Source organism: Plectropomus leopardus, chromosome 20 (assembly GCF_026936395.1).
Source record: "Plectropomus leopardus strain MGB_pleo_1.0 chromosome 20, ASM2693639v1, whole genome shotgun sequence".
In the NCBI taxonomy this organism is placed as follows: domain Eukaryota; kingdom Metazoa; phylum Chordata; class Actinopteri; order Perciformes; family Serranidae; genus Plectropomus; species Plectropomus leopardus.
This window is the reverse complement of record NC_142195.1, coordinates 1,753,459-1,774,397: the sequence shown is the minus strand read 5'-3', so window position 1 is coordinate 1,774,397 and position 20,939 is coordinate 1,753,459. Positions and strand designations below refer to the sequence as shown.

Here is a 20,939-nt window from a genome sequence, read left to right as displayed (position 1 = left end):
CCTACATCTACTAATCAACCAATAGAAATGGAGCATGAAATGACGCACTGACCAGTGCGACTCTGCTAAATGCTAAATTCTAATAGACACTAATACTTACTTCGTGCTCTCATTCCAATACTGCCAAGTTGGCCTTTTTCCCCAGCCATGACAGCGTCCACATTCTCCTCCTCTCCTTCCCAAAATTTTTCCAGACACACATAAATGCCGCTATAGCGAAGGCTCGATTATAAATTTGCAAAAATCTCACAGTCTGCAGGAGGCTTTACCCGCTAACTAATTAATTCAGCTTCTTCGTTCTCTCCTGCGGCACACTAGAGGCTACAGTGACTCACTGTCGCCTCTCAGGTCAGCATGTGAAATTACAGCCAGGGATGGGCCATCTCTGGATGCTTAGCACTGGATATCTCTGCAATGCTCAAGGTATCTTGAACAAAATGTCAAAGATGTCACTTCTTCACACTCTGCTGATAGGTTTACTTCGAACTTTTCAAACTGAAGTCACAGTATTACAAAATGCACCTTTAATGAAAATACCTTGCCAAGGGCAGTGCGTAGCAGGAAATAGACCATGACTCAAGTTTTATTTGAGCAGTCCTGAATAAACTCAGTGGACTCATCTGGTACAAATTTTGGCTAACTGTTGCCTGTGGCTTTGACTTTGGACAGTTGAGGTACTTCCTTCTGTTGGCCGACAAAGGCTATACATTTAGATTTAGTAGAAATGTTTGTGGGAACTTCTAAGAATCAGAGCAGCAACAAGGATTCAGCTGGAGAACTTAACTGAGGAGGAGACTTATCATGGCTATGCTGCACCTGCATGAATATGACTGGGTGCTGCTGAAGAATAAGCCAATGATTGTGAGGCATGACTGAAATACACGATGTTAATGTCCTGCCTAAAATAATGCTGCACTCTAGAAGTGTCCGCTTTCTGTAGACCCCTTTTTCACCTGTTTCCCAGTTTGAACGCTTCCTGTAACCTTTATGTTTCAGCTCCACAAGGTTATTTCCTGGAGTTCCAGGAGCCAGTCAACAACATCACCCACTTTCAGGGCCAGACAGCCACGCTGCACTGCAAAGTGACGGGAAACCCACGGCCGTCCATCCGCTGGCTGAAGAATGATGCCCCTGTGGTTCAGGAGCAGGGACGCATTACCATCCGCAAGACCGAGGCCGGATCCAAGCTCCGCATACAGGACCTGGACACTACAGACACAGGCTACTATCAGTGTGTCGCCTCCAACTCACTCAAGGTCATCTCTGCCACAGGCGTCCTGTACGTCAAACTTGGTAAGATCACATTCATATATTTATACATTGACTTATTTTTATTCAGAGAGAAGTGAAACCCTCCTTCTGATTGTCTGATCAACATCTGTTTGCAAAAAGTCTCAGTGAAGTCAGCAGTTTGTGCAGAGAACAAGTGTTGGTTGTGACGGTTGGTGTCAGTACTGACCCTTAAATATTTCCTGCACTGTAAAAACTCTAAAGTCAAATTCACAGGGCTTCTTTAATCTTGACACTTGGGAAAATTGGTTTGATTTATTTTAAATAACATGGGGAGAAAGCAATGAGCAACAAGATATGGACAAAAAAAAATTGTATGAAATTATTAAAAAATATTACAAGAAAATTACCGGGAAAAAAGCAAGAAAAAGAAAAAAAAATAATCACCCAAAAAGTGCTGGATTGTATTTTTTTTTTTTTTTAATTCCTCTGTAATATTTGTTTAATATTAAAATTATTGTAATTATAAATATTGTATTTCATAAATAATTCATCACCTCTCCTTTTATTAATTTTTTGCTACTTTTATTGTCATTTTCTTGTCACATTTTGCTGATTTCTTGAAATTTGGGGGACGCTGGTCGTTGTCCTTTCCTCATGTTTTTTCAAATCGATCAAACCAGTTTGCTCAGGTTTCAAAGGGTTAAATAGCTTGTGAAAGGTGTCTCGGGTGTGTAGCTTTCTAAAACCTATGTTGGTCTCTGTATATGATCTTAAGTTAAGCAGGTCTCTTGTTAGTATGAGTGATGTGCTAACACACTTTCTAACGTTATATTAACGTTTTCATTGTTTTATGTCTATCCTCACAGGGCAGATGCCCACACATGGCCCGGATGAGTCGTAAGTAAACACCTTCTAACAATGATCATGTTTGTCAGAGTATGCAAATAAATGTCCTACAGCAAAAGAAAAAAAACCTCATATGGGATATTTCCACCAGAGTCTTTTAAACAAGTTTGGAAAGTAAGATCTTTAAAGCATCAACCACTCACACCCTGTAACCCTGACATGGCTATAAAAAGTTAGTAGTGTCTTTGTAGTGTTTTTAGTGCCTTTGACAGAGAGCAGCGTCTGTGGTTTGCTCGACGGCAGTTACAATGCATTTCAGCTGAATTAGGCTTTCACAGCAGGAAACCTCTCAAACCTCTACTGCAGCAGAACTCACTCCTCTGCTGACCATCTGCGCTTCTAGTTAAATCGTATTTCTGCCATAACATGCCTGAACACGCTGCTTCCATCAGAATGAAGGCACAAAAACAACCATGAGAACCCGGCAGCACTGATGCCACTTTTCCACTGCACAAAAAAACAGCTAACACTCGCTAACATCTTGCCTTTTAATGTTATGAGAAAGGTTACAATCAGCATTCACACCCCGGTCAGATGACCCCGCAGTTGTCTCGGGTATTTATTAACTTCAGCGCCGATCAGCAGTGAAGGAAACACAACACGTAAGTGAAAGTGTTAATTTCAGCTCCTTAACCAGTGAGATGCAGTGAAGCGCCGCCACTAATTACTGTCCGTCTCCACCTAAGCAGCGCTCAAACATGGACCAAAATTAGTCAGCACCAAGTTTGAAGGGAGTTTTAAGGGAGACCCAATAAGTAAGAGATATATAAAGAGAAGTAACTGTTTACCTGTTCTCTTGCCTGTCTGTGACATCAAATATGAAACACCAAAAAAAAAAACAAAAAAACTACACACACACACAGAAAGGCATACTTGTCTGCTGCACAGCTGTGTACACTCTACTGACTTTGGTTAAAGAGTCTGTAGTCTATTTTTAGCTGATTTACCTGTATTTAAAAAATACACGTACATGCGCTAATTTTATTAAAAAAGGGGTATTAATGTAAAGTGTTTAGAATGTTGACTTCGTATGGGATATTAACTGCGGCCTCCAAGGTCAAAGTCTTGTTTTGTTTGTTTTGGTGGCACTATGGTCATGGCAAGTCAAGTCAATTTTATTTATAAAGCCCATTATGAAAGATCATAGTTTGCCTCAGAGGGCTGTACAGTATACGACATCCCTCTGTCCTTAGACCCTCACATCGACTGAGGAAAAACTACCCATAGTCACACGAGGGGTTTCTGCCCAGCCGTCAAAATATGATGAGTAGGGATGTGATCATGATGCAATCTAGAAAATGACTAATGTACAAAAACCCTGTTCTTGGTTTTAATCAAGAGTTTTTCCAAAACATAAAGCTACTTTAACTGCTAATTGTTAGGAATAGTGCCCATTTTTTGGTCTGTTTGATCAACTGTTAATATGATACTGTATATTACATGAGTATTATAATATATTTTTCATCTTTCAAAATACCAGATGGGTTATGGAGTAATCTTTCAGTGCTATCAAGTCTGTAAATCATGTAAAATGTTTGGTGAACTCATTGCATTCTTATTTGTTATATTTGGTTTTAGATCATGTTTAGGTTAAGAATGATCATGCGGTCAGACTTAAAGGTTAAAATTCAGATTTGATAATGACCACAGCTATCAGCCCTGTACTTAATTAAACTGGAGTAAAGAGTTCTAAAGTTTCATTGTGGTGAGGATGGATTGCAAGTTTGGTATTTATGAAATGACTGATAAACCTCCTCGGATGTTAGGAGTCCAGATGTGTTTGTGGTGTTAGAAGAGCCCCAAGCTAAAATGGGCATGCAAAGACATGTCAGCTCTCATACTTACACTGCTTTGACTGACTATTAGGAATGGTGGAGATATTGTGCTATGCTGCCCTGATTGATGTAACCAAGTCATGAGGGTAGCAGGCATGCAGTCTCTCTCTCTCTCTCTCTCTCTCTCTCTCTCTCTCTCTCTCTCTCTCTCTCTCTGTGGCTTTGAGTCCCCAGGATGGGCTCAGAATAGATTCCTGGACCAGCAGTCAGACACTAGCCAGTGGTTTGGACAGGCCGGCTCTGAAATGGAAAGAATGCTGATTCATGTCCACAGTCAGACCAACTGTTTCTGAAGGCCTCTTCCAGGCAGCTTATCTCATCAGCAAGCAACATGACTCATGTCATGTCTTTGATCTTGAGCTGTGGGAGGGGGGAGTATTCATTTAGGGGGCACTGGGGAGGGTGCAGTGCCTTTTGTCTATTTAAAGCCTCAGGAAATGTGGTTTGAAATAGAAAGAATGCACAGATTATATCAAAGTTTAGTGTCTCATTAAGTATCTACAAAAATCTGAGTGAAAATAAATGTTCCCAACTATTAGAAAACCGAGTTCAAACAGCTCCTTTTGAAGATAACAGCATTTCTCCAGACTGTGTGGGCCTGGCAGATGACAATTTAATTGACAGATCCTTGGATCCCGCCATTGTCAACTGTCTCTCGTCTCCATGATGACAGCCATGGAGCAAAGCAGAGTCTGCATGGTACAGTGCTATCTGTTCCAGCCCTCCGACTCTTGGCCGGTTTGTGCCGGTTGCTCACCAACACTCAGAGTGTTTTTGAATGCACCCTATTGAAAGGAGCATTGAGAGGTTTTAGTTTGTCACGTTTTATTAGTATCAACTGACAGCTGACTTTGAATTTTTGATTGGCTTTATCCAAATTATGTGATATTGATTGGGGTTTAACCACACCCAAATCAACCCAGCTTCAGGAAACTGAAAAAACTAAAATGACAATATTTCAAATTTGGATTGAGGCTAATGTTGTTTTTGATGCTTTTGATTATACATGTAAGACCCTAAATTACATATTAAGAAAGTTTTTGGTAATTTGGATTTCTAGAGGCTTTAAGCAACAGCTGGTATACATGTATGCTTTCTTGTGTAGTTCATCAGAGAAGTCAAAGTAACAGAATGTGTCACATTATCAGTATAAGATCACTGGTTTTATTTGTAACAATTGCATTACAATACTGAGTAGACCAACTGTGTGTTTGTAAAAGGAAGCGGTAGTCCTGCTGCTTTACAGGCTGCTACTAATGATTTCCTTCTGGGTTGCCTGTCCCACTCTCATGAACTTGATATCTCAAGAACTCCTTGAGCAAATGTATTCAAATATGGCACAAACGTCCACTTGGACTTAATGATGAACTGATTAGATTTTGTTAGTCAAAAGTTAAAGGTCAAGGTCATTGTGACCTTGTCTATCTCATTCTTGTGAATGCGATATCTCAAAAACAGCTTGAGGAAATTTCTTCAAATTTGGCACAAATGTCCACGTGACTCGAGATAGAACTGATTCGGTTATGATGGTTGAAGGTCAAAGGTCAATTTTATTGTGATTTCATAATATTTTCTGGCTATTATTTAACATTATATCTCAGGAACAGAAGGGGAGATATATGGTCAGATACTGAATTAGTGACACTAAGCTTGGATGCCCACCTTGAAACTGTCGGCCTGTCGGTCACTTTTATATAACACAGTGCTTCATAACACTCATAACAGTGCATCACTATATCAGTGCCTGTTAATGTGTATAGTGCACAGACTGACACAGACTGTATATGTAAGAGTAAAGAAACTGGCACACAGTACTAATACTGATATAGACTGTACAACCAAACTATAGTGCATATGAAAATAAATTTCTTATGCTCTTTCACAGATGACTCACAGTTTGACAGGCAGGAGGAAGGAATAAATTAAAGAGTAAGCCCATTTAAGACACTGCATGAGCTCTGCCTCTGCTTGATCCACTCACACCATCTGCCTTAAGATAAAAAGAGGCAGCAGTTCATGGCAGAAATAAAGCCATCACTCCCCACTCACTGTTTAGGAGGACAGAGTTTTTTCCAGTTGAACTTAAGTGGAGTGAAAAGGTCACACGGCGCTGATGCTCAGCATTGAGCACTGTTCAGCTGCCAAATGATATTGTTTCACTCAGAAGTGCCAAAACACAAGGTTGTCCCACAAAGAGTTGAACCAGGCTCAACTTTTGCTGCAATGTAAAATGACGTTTTTGGACCAGATGCTGCCGTGACCAAAAAAACAGAGTGCAAGAATGAGTCCTAGTGAGTTATCACTTTTGCACTTTCGTTTCCTTTTTCTTGAAGTCAATGGTTTTTTGGTAGGGTTGCAAATCGCAAGCACTTTCCTTCTTTGGTTATTGGTAAATTTAACGATCGATTAATGGATTAATTACCACCTTATGTAAGCGTAAAAACTTTATTTGCGATAAATGGGAGTTTTTTTCAAAACTGACATGTTTTCATTAGGCACATTTTATTTTCACAGTTTTAATTTGCACAAATTTAGGGCTGTTGGAAACCTGCCTACTGGTGGGTGTGATCCAAAATGATTGCATTTAAGTGACAGAAACACACTTTCTTTCTAGATGTGCTCTGATAGGGATGAAGGGGTAAAGCCCGATACTTGAAATAGATAGAATACAACATGGCTACTTTCATTTATTAGCATGTGGTGGTATGCAATAACAGAAAATCAAAAGCAGCAAAAAGCTCTGTATCAGCAGCATCCAAATTCAAGTGCTGCCGATAAGAATAGAATAACGTGGACAAAGAGAGTCATTGTCAGTGTTTCTTCCCATCAGCGCAATGAAATTACCTGTGCTGCATAAATCAGATTGTGGGTAATCAAAAGCAAAAAGCCCTCCAGCATCCTGTGTTCACAGAAGAGGACAGAGCAGCCAGTACATCATTACTAGCTGGCTTTAACTGAGAGGCTGATTTTACTTAGCATGCAGGCTGGACTATGTGTTACCCAGCTTTGGGCTCAGCCTGTTGGTCTTTGGATTAAGATTTAAGTCAGGCTGGGGGACTAACTCTAGTACAAACACGACATAAGACTGACCTCAGCAAGGGGCCAAGTGTGAAAACAAGTTCAGATCAGATGGTTTAACCAACACAACATCCTGTTCAGCAGCAACAGTGAGCCTGCAGCTCAACATGCTGCATGCAGCCACAGCCTCCTGCCGTTACTCTGTGGTCAGGGGAGAGTAGCCACAATGTAATTTTGTTCACTTTTCACTCCTCAGAGATCGTTTTACCTACATATGTAATATTTCCAGGCAAACAACCTACATTTGTCTGCTGTCAGAAACTACTTGATGTTTTTTGATAGACAAAACAAGTCATGAGGTATTAACTCTAAAGTGGAGATGCTGTCCGTTGTTACAAATGAAGTGCATAGGAGTCAGAACTGTTACAGTGTGAGTCATGGCTGTAGCATGGCTAACAAAGGGCATTCAACAAACATCTTCATGGCTAATCAACAATATTTCAGTGAAGCAACTGTTTCGACGTTGGTTTCATACCAGAGATGTGTTGAGATCATCTATTAAACATAATAATATTAGAAAGCTTACTGGATGTAGCAGCAGACACATTCATGTTCTGCCTTGTTAGCAAATACATTAATTACACCAACAGATTTAGATAACAATAAAGTACCTCAATCTGTTTGTTGTAGAAAAGAATTGAATGACGTGTGACTTAACACAGAGTGTATACTTTTTGGGGAGGCCTGTGTGTAACTGTGCACTGACCCCTGGAGGGTCAACCAAGCAACATCGTCTCCGAGCTTTACAGCCTATCCTACAGCCACACACCACACACTCCTTTTATATTTGTTTTATTTATTGACAAACAACCAACATACAGGTTTTGCATAGATGGTATGTTTTATATATATATATATATATATATATATATATATATTTATATATATCAGCATGATGACATGTGAAACTGTGCTACCAGATGGAGAACAGACACATACAGACAGCTGTGTAGACTTTAGCTCCACAACACAAAACACAAACTTATATTTAAAAAATAGCAAATATCGACGTGATGACATGATGAAAGATGTGAAGTGCCCAGTGTTGAATGTAAACTATTCTTTTCTTTATTTATGAGTAATTTTATTTATTTATTTTATTTAATAGGGATCATAAACAGTTTAAGGTACAAGGTAGATTTATTGTCATTTTTCTTAAATGTGGTTTAAGAAGAAATTTAATTAAAATTGATCCTAAAACATAAATGTTACCATTTGATGCACCGGACCTGATTATAGCTTAGAGCTAATTCACATCTGCAGTCCCTCTGCAGGTCAGAAGAAACACACAGCACAATAAAAATTGTACAATAAGAAAAAAAAAGACACACAATCTACAAATAAAGCACATTACACACAAAACACAGAACAAAAAGCTGCACACAATTACACATCATAATGAATGCTTGTCAAATTCAAATTGTATACTTAAGTGTTGTTTTCACATTATACAGCTAAATGTCAACTGTGAATTGTTTTTGGTCAGTGGTGATCTACATGCTAATGTGTTACTTTTCAGTATACAGTATTCAGTGTAAAAGTCTAATGCCAGGTATTTAGTGTTAGCTATTAGAGTCACAGGCTTAATAATAATATTAAGCAATAACGAATGGCAGCAATTTGCACATTTAGTTTTTTCAATAGGTGACTTAGACCATGTTGTGACTGCACAATGCTCAGTTTGGTATTGGGACAGTGGAGGATCTTGGAATGGGAGTCAGATTCTGCACAGCGCTTCGGGAAGGTTTCGAGCAGCAGCCAGAGTACTACAGGAAGTCATTTTCTCCCAGCAGCCATCACACTTTTCAATTCACCCACTGTGTATGTTACCATGGAAGCCAACATTGATTCATTTGTGGACAAACTCTTGTGGTCTGTGTGAGACAGTTGCTGAATTCAGTTTTAATAAATGTGGCCTCAGGCAGCAGGTCTGAGGGTTTGGGTGTTTTCAGTCTGAATCAAATTCTGTTTGTGTGGACTGGGAGGCTGAGCAGCCGCTGTTTCCACCTGGTCCACAGGTTGTTTTTTTTAAACATCACTTTAGTTTGTGGACTGTAAAAATTTGAGTGATCAGATACTACTTTTTTAAAAAAGTGCAGGGGACATACCCCTTGTAGCCCCCACGTTGACTTTTAGATTCTGGCTAGATGACTAATAGTTTGGCTGATATATGGACCTCAAGTTAAGATTGTTTTTATGCTTCTGTGCTGGCGACAGGCATTGTTTTTGGGATGTCCATCCATCGGTTCATCCCATTCCAGTAAATGTGGAAACTCACGAATGCCTTGAGGGAATTTCTTTAGTAGCACAAACATCTTTTAGGACTCAACAATGTTAGGTCATCCCCATGAAACGTTTTAAAAATGTTTTTGGCCATTACGCAAGAACTCTGCTACGCTAGCCATGCTATGCTAGTCATGCTATGCTAGCCATGCTACACTAATTATGACAAAATTTCACACAAATGTCTAATAGGATAAAATGATGAAGCGACAGTGTTTTATATCCAAAAGGTCAAAGGTCAACAAGCACACCATAATGTTCTGCAAAAAAACATCATCAGCATCATAACTTATTTGGTCGCAGACTGAATTGGTGACACTAATCTGTAAACTGTGCTGATTGTAGAGATCTTATGTGCTTCTGGGGGAAAGATCCATGTTTTCCCCCAAAAAAACACTTAATAACTTTTATCAAATTCCTTTAAATTCTTCACTACATACATGAGTCTGGCATACAGCCACAAGGTGGTACTTGATTAAACTAGTGTTCCCAAACATGAACTTTGACACTCCTAAGTTATCTACTGGTTCTTCACTCATCCAGCATGTCTAATATCAGTCCTTGAATAAAATCCCAGGAGTGAATGCAGAGCTCTACAGTGAGCAACACTTCCAGCAGACCTGCTTGTCTTCATCGAAGGAATGCCAGAGGCCCTTTCGCTAATGACTTTCCCATTTCATAATGTTTTACAGCTCTCATATTGAGATAAGAAAAAAAATGAGAAAAGATGAATAAGAATAGTAAAATATTTAATGTTTTCAAGGAATGAGACATCCACACAGTCATTTACAGTCAGCAAGGGACGAGCAGTTGGCTTGATATCTCTGTGTGTGTGTGTGTCTGTGTGTGTGTGTGTGTGTGTGTGTGTGTGTGTAGAGCAGATGAGTTGCAGACATGTTTTTTAAAACAATGGCTGAGAAATATAAATATTGGGGCTCGTTCATTGCAGTGAAAGCTGCTCTCCTGTCGTTTATGCCTCCTATAAACAAGGAGGGTTAGATGACTGTCTACATGCGTGGCTGACATGGCTCCTGATCAAGCCATTTGATTGGTCTAGAGGCATTCCTCTTGAGTGCTGATATACAGTACAACACCACTGGGACTTTTAGCTACGCATGTATTACTCAGCTTTACAGCTGTTATAAACCATTAATTTGGCTTACATTAACAGCAGGTAGTCATCTGAGGTTACCGTAGATTGTAGCAGTGTTATAGAGCCTGCAGTCTTGTGCCGATGACCATATCACAGCCGTGATGATATACAGTACAACAGCACTCCCTCTCATGTGATTTTGCTTAATTAGAGTTTTTATCACAAATTATTATACTTGTATGTAGAAAGTACATCTGGAAATGTACTTTTTAGTCTTGCAGGACGATGTGAGGGTCTAAGGACAGAGGGATGTCATATGCTGTAAAGCCCTCTGAGGCAAACTGTGTTTTGGGATAATGGACTTTATAAATAAAATTGAATTGAGTGAGTGATAGATTTTCTTACTCTTCTTTAAAAAAGAAATTGTTAAAAGCTTAATGTGTTTTTTTTTTCAGGTCCCGTGAAAAAGGTTTCTGTCAGCCGTACCGAGGCATTGCCTGTGCTCGCTTCATCGGCAATCAAAGCATTTATGTTGAGTCTTTGCAGATGCAGGGGGAGAGTGAAAACCGCATCACAGGTACTAAAATCAGCTAAGTCTCTTATTAACATATTGATTTGTTATCAATAAACAGTTGTGTATTAGATATCTGAGATAACATAAACTTGTGGTTCAAACCTGCGTCTCTGTCTCCTCCCTCCAAGCTGCCTTCACTATGATCGGCACCTCCACCCACCTGTCAGATCAGTGCTCCAGGTTTGCCATCCCGTCCTTCTGCTACTACGTCTTCCCTCTGTGTGACGAGGGGAACCGGGGCCCCCGGCGGCGTCAGCTTTGTCGAGATGAGTGTGAGGCCTTGGAGAACGACCTGTGCCACACCGAGTACACCATTGCCAGATCCAATCCCATGATCCTCATGCAGCTGGAGCTGCCCAGCTGCCACCTGCTGCCTCGGCCGGGCACGCCAGATGATAGTTCCTGTATGAGGATAGGAGTGCCTCCAGAAAAACTGGGTCCATGTAAGTGGATTCACACATTATAAATACTGATGTAAAAGCACCCTGCTCATGATATGAATCAAGGTATTTGCAGATTTTTGTAACTGAAAGACAGTTTTAGTCCCAGCAGAATGAACGGTTCAGTTTCACTTTTAATGCGCCTGACGTTCTGCTGCGCGTCTCTGCCGCTACTGTGCTACAAATAACTCAACAGTGTTTTAATACAGCTCTTAATTATAAGTTCAGCTCCACTGAGACTCTGGCGGCCTTCGGTCTGTGTGCGCTGTATAAATTACATCGTTGATTGGAAAAAACTGTGGAATTCCGATCTTATCTTCCTGGGCGGGTCTCAGTGTATCTGGGCGGGCCGCCTAGGAAGAGTATATGTGTGGGAAACACTGAAAATGTTGGAGACCTGTCAGCTGTAGGCAGGTGCAGATTAGGAAGAGCTTGTACAGAATCACATATTGTCTGTGGACACACTTGGAACTCAAATAAGTTTCTTAATATGTAATTTAAGGTCTTACATGTATAATAGTATAAATATTATGAATAAAGCCAATCAAAAACTTAACGTCAGCTTTGTGGGAGCACTCTGGCACAAACTGGACTTGTTGGTAAATTCGGAGGGCTATTGGAATGTACCATTTTGTTATCCAGAGCAGTGCACTCTGGGAGTGTCAGAGCGACTCTGGACGCTCTATCTGGGTAGAAGGAGCAACAAAGTGCAGAGTGAATGTGTGATGATCTTAACCCTTTGTTAATTCATGTAGAAACAGAACACTCCGTGGCTTCAAACAACAGCTCTCTCATTTTAGTGTCAAGCTGCAGCTGAATTTAGGAATGCAGCACGAGTCAGATGGCTGGAACAGATAGCGCTGTAGGACGCCAACTTTGCTTTGCTTTATAGTTGTCATGGTGGAGATGGGAGACAGTTGACAAAGGTGGGATCCAAGGAGGTGTCACTCAAAAAGTGATCTGCCATGCCCACATAGTCTGGAGAAATGCTGTCATTCTCAAAAGGAGCTGTTTTCAACTAATTTTTCTAAAAGTTAGGAACATTTATTTTCACTCATATTTTTGTAGATGAGAGACAATGAGACACTCAACTTTGATATAATATGTACATTGTTACTGTTTCAAGTCACGTTTCCTTAGGCTTTAATCTGATATGTAAATCCTGTCAGATGTGGCACTTCACTTACAACTTCAAGGCTTGTCACATAGAATGCTGCAGCATTGACATTTTTTTTATCGGTTGATGTGGAGGTCGCCCTGGTTACCTTGTCAAAAAGTCTATGGGATTTTTCCATTGGATTTTTGATGGTTTTGTTCAGCAAGCTAATCTTACTAATGAACACCACTTTTAGGATTTTTGTAGCATAAATGTAATCCCCAGAAGTAAAAAGCCAAAGACTTTCAACGAACCACACTACAGTCATATGACTTAACGCTGCCACCACAGTGAGGCTCGAAAGCCACGTTCGGCTTGATGACGTTCTGTTGTCTCATTTAGCCACGCAATTGACTTTTTTGAAACCTACACCTAAAGTTTTCCAAACTCATGAGTGGGCAACTTACTATTGTATTTTATGTTGTAGAGAAAAACATTAAAGTCTCTTCAGCTTGTGTTTACCAGAGACCTTATTTCAGGCATCTTACCAAAAGCCCACTGACTTTGAGATGAGGGAACCAGGAGTGCAGAAATGTTAACTTTCCAGGCTCAGGACTCATTCCTGCAGCACTCTATCCCATGTTATAAATTTCTTGTTGCTAAAGGAATCATTTAACATTTGGGAAATACTTTTATTAGCTTTCTTTCTATGTTGGAGTCAGGATTTGGCTAGCTTAGCTTAGCATGAAAAAAGGCAGCAATGCAAGTGTATCTTGCACCACAACAGACATGAAAAAACAGTAACATGTTGTGATTTTAATGTGAAGCTATTTCATCATACTGTTTGGCTGTAAAAGACAAAGTTTGTGACCTAGCCGCTATAATAAAAACCATTGAGGCAAAATTAAGCATTGCACAACAAACGGAGAAAATCTTACTTATTTTACAGCTAAACAGCAATCTAAAATATCTAGTATTATATGTGTAATATGTATAATAGCCAATGCAGTAACAGAATCTTGATTTATATTTGATCAGCGCTGCAGACTTTGACAGTCTGACAGCAGTTTATGAGCAGTGACTGACATGACTGATAGCTGCGACAGAGACTCCTCTGCTCCCATTGGTTTTCCTTCAGCTGCAGATTTTTTTGGCTCATGTGGGACTGTGTGGATGTAGTGACAGCAAATATGAAAAAAAGTAATTTTTTATCAAGGTTACCAACTGTAGCTTTATGCTCCATAATGTAATACATGAAAAGAACAAGCTAATTATGAATAACATTAGAACAACAGTCTGATGTGTCACTCACTGTGCCAGCTAAAAAACAGAGCAATTCTGAAGGGGGGAGAAACGAAACCGTAAACCTGTGAAATGTCAGTCAGCTCTCCTGTAGAATGCAGGAGCATCCACACTGAGTCTCTGTGTGCTCCACAGACTCCCCCACAGACCACAGCTGCTACAATGGAAGCGGGGCTGACTACAGAGGCACGGTCAGCGTCACTAAGTCCGGTCATCACTGCCAGCCATGGAGTGCTCAGTACCCCCACAGCCACCACCTGTCCCAGGAGTACCCCGAGCTCTGGGGGAGTCACAACTTCTGTCGCAATCCGGGGGGCCAGATGCAGGCACCCTGGTGCTTCACTCTGGACCCTAAGGTCAGAGTAGACCTGTGTGACATCCATCCCTGCAGTAAGTGCCATGACACAAGAAATGCACCCTAATACTTACTTAGATTGTCAACATTTTCAGCTTACTCTAACTCGGAGGCCTGTTGCCTTTCTGTGCCTCAAAACATTAATTGATAAAAGATAAAGAGGTGTCCTTGTCAGGTAGGATTTCTGTTGCTATGACGATGGCAGGGCATGTAGATGCAGCAGCATGTAGCTCCTCAAATCCTTGCTACTTTTTTGCTGTATTTTTTTATTTTTCTTCAACTCCATGACCCCTTCTGCTGAGGCATTGCTTTCCTACGATAGAGAAACACTTATCAACATCGGGAAAAGTTGTGTGGGGTTTGGACTGAATGCAGCTGACCGCGAAAGGATCCCCACTAATGGTATACAGCAAGTGGGCAATCAGACAAGAGGGGATCAAGCTGTTGCACTGGATGGGCGGACTTTGTTGGGAGCCATAAGGACACAGGGAGGGAGAATTAGTCCATGTTTAGATGAGAACAGCCTCACTAAAAGTGAAAAAAGTCTTTCCTTTGCATTTCTCAAAAAATCTGTATTCATATGATAATATTGTGAAAATGATGCTTGTGTACATATACACATACAGATCTTCAAAAACAACCCGAAACTGAGCATGGCATTAGTTCAGGCAGGCCACAGTGTCAAGTGCTGCTACTGTTGATAACAGCTGATATCATGCAAGCCCTCATCAGCTGATGGCCAGCTGATTCACCACTAAGCATCTGATTCGTTAAATACACTTGCAGCGCCTTATATAAGCTGCTCTAGCCTGCCTGCTCTTTGCTGTTCCCTCTGCATGCCACTTTTGCACCCTCCTCCTCCCTGCCTCCTCCTCTTTTGCTGTTCTGACTTACTCAATGTTGTTGTCGTCACTGATGCCTCCTCTGGGGGTTTTGTTCTCTTTTCGCTGCTGCTCCCCTCCTTGCCTCAGGCTTTCCTTGTATGCACAGGAAGGGCAGGAACGTGCATTGTTCCTGTTAAACGCTTTCTACGTAAGCACGTGGAAGGGCAGGCGGACCCCAGTACAGAGCCATACCGCCTAATACCAACAACTGCAATAACAGTAGCTGGCAGTGTATTTTTGTAGTGACACACCATAGAAGAACACCACATGCCTGCACATATTGGCAGCATCTAAATTTCCACCCTCCGGACTTGCGGACTGAGCCCTAGCGGACTTCAATCGTACATACCATGACATATTCACTGTCATCATGTCAAGTCTGCGAGGGCGCGAGACCGTAAAGCTATAAAGCTGCTGATAAACAGGCTTCAAGTTACCTTCTTTTGTTTTTTCTTAGCCATGTTTTAGCCTGTACTTGACATGTATCGCACAGCAATTAAGACTAAAATAATACAATGCATTTTTATTGCCTCTATAGCTTATCTTTCAACATATTTCTGTATCACGATTTGGCTAAACATTATTTCTGATGTACCTGACTGAAGAAAAATTAGATTGTTCAAATTCACAATATATTTTTTGGCCAGTAATTCAAGAAACTACAACGTGACATCCGCATTGCAAGAAATTGTGGATAATTTTATCACTGAAGTCTGTTCAAGTCTACACCTGAGGGCCCTTGTGGACTTTATTAATTATGGGTATGGACAGCCCTCAGGACTCAGGGACCTGCATGTTGTGTGAACAAATGTCTCGCATTACCACTGTGGGTACACACAACCGTTAGACACTGTGATGTATGATAATCTTTTGTCAACATGTATGGAATAATATAGTTTAGTGTTACTGGCTGCATGTGTATGAATGTAACAGAGCCTTAAAAATGCTTGTGTGAACCTCAGACACTGCTGCCTCTCTTGGAACAGTTTAGGCAGTTTACTCAATCATTATCACTTACTGAATGTGTGAAAGACAACTTAGACATTACCTTTTGTCATGATTACACCACCAAGATTCTTTCAGACTGAAGGGAGCTGAAATAAGAGACTGTTGGTAGCTGTGTATGTGGTCTGTAGTGCAGGACAGCACTGTGTGTCATCTGTCAGCACCTAGTTTGTAACATAACGCTACAAATATAATGAAGGATATCATCCGCCAGTTCTAAACACTGTTGTACATGTTTATTTCTCTAGATGTCCAATTGTCCTGGTGCTTGATGATGTGCTGTAGAAGCTATTGGCAGGCTCTGCATCAGGGATGATCAGCTTGCTACATGTTTCTACGATTTTCGGACAGTTCTTGGATTTTAGGATGTTTCTAGGATTTTAGGCCATTTTTGGTGGATTTTAGATTTCCAGAATTTTAGCACACTTCTGGGATTTTAGGACAGTTTTAGGATTTTAGGATATTTCTTGGATTTTCGCAAGAAGTGGGATATCAGGACATTTGCAGGATTTTTTGACATTACTCAGATTATAGGACCTTCCCATGATTTTAGGACATAGACGTAGACGTAGATTTTGGATTTTGGATGTTTTGAGGATTTTCAGACATTAGAGGCTTAGCTAAGGCTTCTGTCTGGGGTGTGGGGGATCCTCCAATGGCACTTCTTGTGATAAACAAGCTCTATTTTGGTGGGGTTTTTTTGCACTCTGTTACCTTATGTATACTAAATGTACAAAAACAATTCATACTGTGAATCATTGTGTTTTTGTTGTGAATTATAAAATGGTTTGGGGCCCACTCAGCATCCTATCAGGGCACAGATTTATCCCATGGGCTGTATTTTGAGAATCGCTGCTCTACAGTCTTCACATTTGCCTGTTGTCGATGGTACATAGTTCAGGGTGGAGCACATGGCTCAATCAGACTGCAGGCAGGATGATCACCAGTCACTGCTGGAAAATGTTGAAGGTCAACAGAAAGTCAGCATCTGTAATTCCAAACTTTCTCCCCCTTTCTTGGCACACAAACTGGCATCTCTTATGCTAGTCCCTCCTTTGCTCTGCCAAAGCACTCAGGTCCACTGGCTGGGAGCAGGTGGCTGTGAGTTAATGAAGTCACGCAGGTGGTCCACATAACATATAAACTGTGTGGTTTTATTTCTTCCTGTAAACTGTGGGAGTTTCAGATCCAACTTGAAAAAACGCTCTGTTTCAATGGTGCGGTTAGTGGCATGCTCTATTTCTGTTTATGTGCCCACCATTACTAATTATTGCAACTTAAGTGTAGTTATTTTAAGTGTCAGGCACAAAAAGTCTGTTTCCTGCTCAAAAAAACTGCGAGAGGACACAAAAATGTACAGCTGTTGTGTAAGGTGCAGTTTAAATTAGTTCAGTTAGAGGGTGTCAGAGCTTCGATTTTTGAGATGGAAAATGGGAATCACCTCTAAATAGTGTACAGTATATTGCTACTGGTTGCCATAAGATTTCTTCAGCTTTACAGCCAGCCAAATTCTCCAAGCACCTTATCAGCTATGATTATATCTATAGTGACACATTTTCCACAAAGTTTTCCGAAGTGTAGAAATACAATTTGTGTCTTTGTTTCACTTTTAGTTCTAAGACCTGAGATCTAAATCTCAGCGGGCCCTCAGTAGTTTCAGTATTATGGTATTTATTTACTTTTCAGTGGATAGAACATTTGGATTCCTTCAGACCACACCCTAAATGGGCCTACTGGACACAGGCCCAGGAGGCCCCCTGGCCTTCACTTGCAGGATGTAACTGAAATTAACACATACTGAGAAGGAAGAGACTCAAAATGACCACAAGAAGATTCTAAGCAACTGTATTAAAGAGACAAAATAACTACAAAAGGGGCAAAACAACCACAAAGAAACATAAAATAACCAGAGACGCCAAATGATCGCAAAGAGACACCGAATGATCTCAAAGAGACACAAAACAATTATAGAGAGACACAAAATGATAAAAAAGTACACAAAACAACTACAAAGAAAAACAAGGCAACTAGAAAGAGACACATAACAACTTCAAAGGGACACAAAATGACTAAAGAGACACAAAATGACTACAACACAGAAAATAACTACAAAGAGACACAGAGAAACAACAAAGAGAAACAAAGTGACTACAGAGACACAGAACAACTTATAAGAGACACACAATGACTACAGAGAAACATGCAAAGACTACAAATAGACACAAAGTAACTACAAAATGACACAAAACAACTACTAAGAGGCACAAAATGACTACAGAGAAAGATAATACAACCACAAAGACACAAAGAGACTACAAAGAGACACAACACAACTACAGAGAAACAGAAAGCAACTACAAAAAGACACATAACAACTTCAAAGAGATACAAAATTGCTATCATGAGACAGCTTGACTATAAAGAAACACAGAAACTACTACAAAGAGACGGAGACTGTCTACAAATGCTAACAATTTGGCTACAAAGATACATAAAACTACAAAGAGATACAACACAACTATAAAGCGTTACAAAGCAACTACGAAGAAACACCAAACTACTACAATGAAACACAAAATGTCTACAAAGAGACACATAAAACCATTAAAAAAAGAGTCAAAACCACCACAAAGTCTGTTTCTTGTTCCTGTTGAGAAGAGGTGGTGGGGCCATTATGTCAAACTCCACCCATGACCACACCAACTCTATCTGATTAGAACACAATTCTTGCACCATGAGGATGGATGTGGTTTTTAAGATGGATTATCCATGGGGATGTTAGTGTCAGTTGATTGACTGAGCAGAGTAGTCTCGTAAAACCTCAGTTGAAGGGTCATGAAATGATTATTCTAGCTGTGACAGGAAAAATCACATTCATATTGGAGAACATTAAATCAGGAGGATTGTTGTATGTATCTTAATACCACTGATGATGTGTTCAAAGAGAAAGCAAATGAATGCTGTTCATGCATTACAAATCAGAGAACTAAAGTTGCTACTATCTCTATTATCTCACTATCTCCAGCACCTCCAGAGAACCCCAGGAAGGAGATCCTGTTCATTCTAATCCCTGCGATTGCCATCCCATTGGTCATCGCCTGCCTCTTCTTTCTGGTTTGCATGTGTCGCAACAAGCAAAAGGCATCAAATGACACACCACTTCGCTGCCAGCTTAACAGCTCACCTAACCAGGACACAGAGCTGTCTCTGCTCAGCCAGCAAAAACACCAGGTAATACACACACCCACAGACACACACACACACACACTGTGCAGAGGAGTACTTTATTTACATTCTTTGTGATATATGGCTATGTTCAGACTGCACAGCATTAGAAAACAGTTTCCTCATTCATTTTAGCACAAAATATATTTTTAGCACAATTTCGAGGAATTTGCACTATGATAGAGTGAACTACTACAGGCTGTTAAGCTAGATTTAAAGGAATAGTTCAGATTTTTTGAAGTTAGCTTGTGTGGGGTACTTCTCCATAGACAGTATATTACATATAGTATATGTCTGTCACAAAACAAAAACATCCCACCTAAAAAAAATGGCATATCAATCTATGTATGTGCTATATTGACAGTATTTAACAGATTTACCTTTCTATCAGACAGACCATTCTGATGGGGAAGCAGTTAATCCCTTCAGTTTCCCATTAATGCTCTCATCAAAGCCACCATTCTCCATTAACAAAAACAGTAATGTTAGGTTGCTGAACACAGGAGCTGCTAGTCTACTGCTGCCTCGATCAATTAGTTAGTTTGTGTTATTGTGCGACAATGATGAATCCAAATTTACTGGGCCAGTCAAGGCATTTTTTGGGTCATTGGGATCTGAAATATTTAACTCATAGAGTGATCCAATCTTTTGTTTTATGTCAGCTATGACACATGTTTCTACTTTGATGCATTGCAACATGGTGCACAGCCTTCGTTAACTCCCCTCCAACTCAGCTGTCTCTGCCCTAAACAAAAAAATAAACAAAAACACAATATGAGGCTGTATATTTATTTATTTACCTAAGTTATGAGCACTGATTTCATTTCAGTTCAGTCTGAGAGTCTCACATTTTGCCTTCAACTCAGGGACGGTTTTTGCTATGGGCAATGTGGGCGACCGCCCAGGGCGCAATCTATTTGGGGGCGCACGAGCACCCGCAAAATAAATAAATAAATAAATAAATAAAAATCGCAAGTTTTCTACCGCTCATTTCCACGTCACGTTAGAGGAGTAGGTGCGGGGCGCCCTTACTATCATGTCAACTTTCTGCTGAGAGTCATGTCTACAGGTTGTGTGCGTCAGAAGAAAAGGCAGCAGGGAGACAGGAGGGCGATAACTCTCAGAGGAAAAGCAAGGAGGGGGGTGAGGGATAGACTGACCTGTTATGATCCCAGCTGCTTCCAAATAAATTGTATTTCATTCATAAAATTAACATAGATACTTTTACATTTATTGCGCTATGTGAAAATGTAAAAACTGCCACAACTGTCGGGTTTTTACTGGAACTCACTTTAATGTCTGACCGCATTAAATCCGTCAAGCGTCTGCATAACTCTCAATACGCAATACAGAGCTTCCGCTCAGAACTACTTCCTGTTGCAGTCCTTTCAAAATAAGAGCATGTTGGAATATGCTGAACATCACCACATGGGCGTTTGACGAAGGGAAAAGGTGATGATGTTAAATTGAGTCAAGGGTGTATCATGGACAAAAGACCAAAGAAACCATCAGATGTCCAGTTCAGAAAGAAAGGGAAAGAAGAAGAGGAGAAACGCTCAAAAGATAAAAGGTATGCAGGTCGAGTGACGTTAATTGTACGTAATGAAACAGTAGCTTATACACTATTTAT

At 40.4% G+C, this 20,939-nt stretch overlaps 1 protein-coding gene across 1 annotated transcript in view; it reads left to right on the top strand.

Moving 5' to 3' along the window:
- ror2 (receptor tyrosine kinase-like orphan receptor 2) overlaps positions 1–20,939 on the top strand; it is a 75,002-nt gene that overhangs the window by 49,338 nt on the left and 4,725 nt on the right. The window contains exons 3-8 of the mRNA XM_042509786.2: positions 997–1,293; positions 2,100–2,130; positions 10,884–11,005; positions 11,131–11,445; positions 13,976–14,230; positions 19,110–19,315. Coding sequence (XP_042365720.1) covers positions 997–1,293; positions 2,100–2,130; positions 10,884–11,005; positions 11,131–11,445; positions 13,976–14,230; positions 19,110–19,315 — 1,226 coding nt within the window. The remainder of the gene's footprint in view (positions 1–996; positions 1,294–2,099; positions 2,131–10,883; positions 11,006–11,130; positions 11,446–13,975; positions 14,231–19,109; positions 19,316–20,939) is intronic.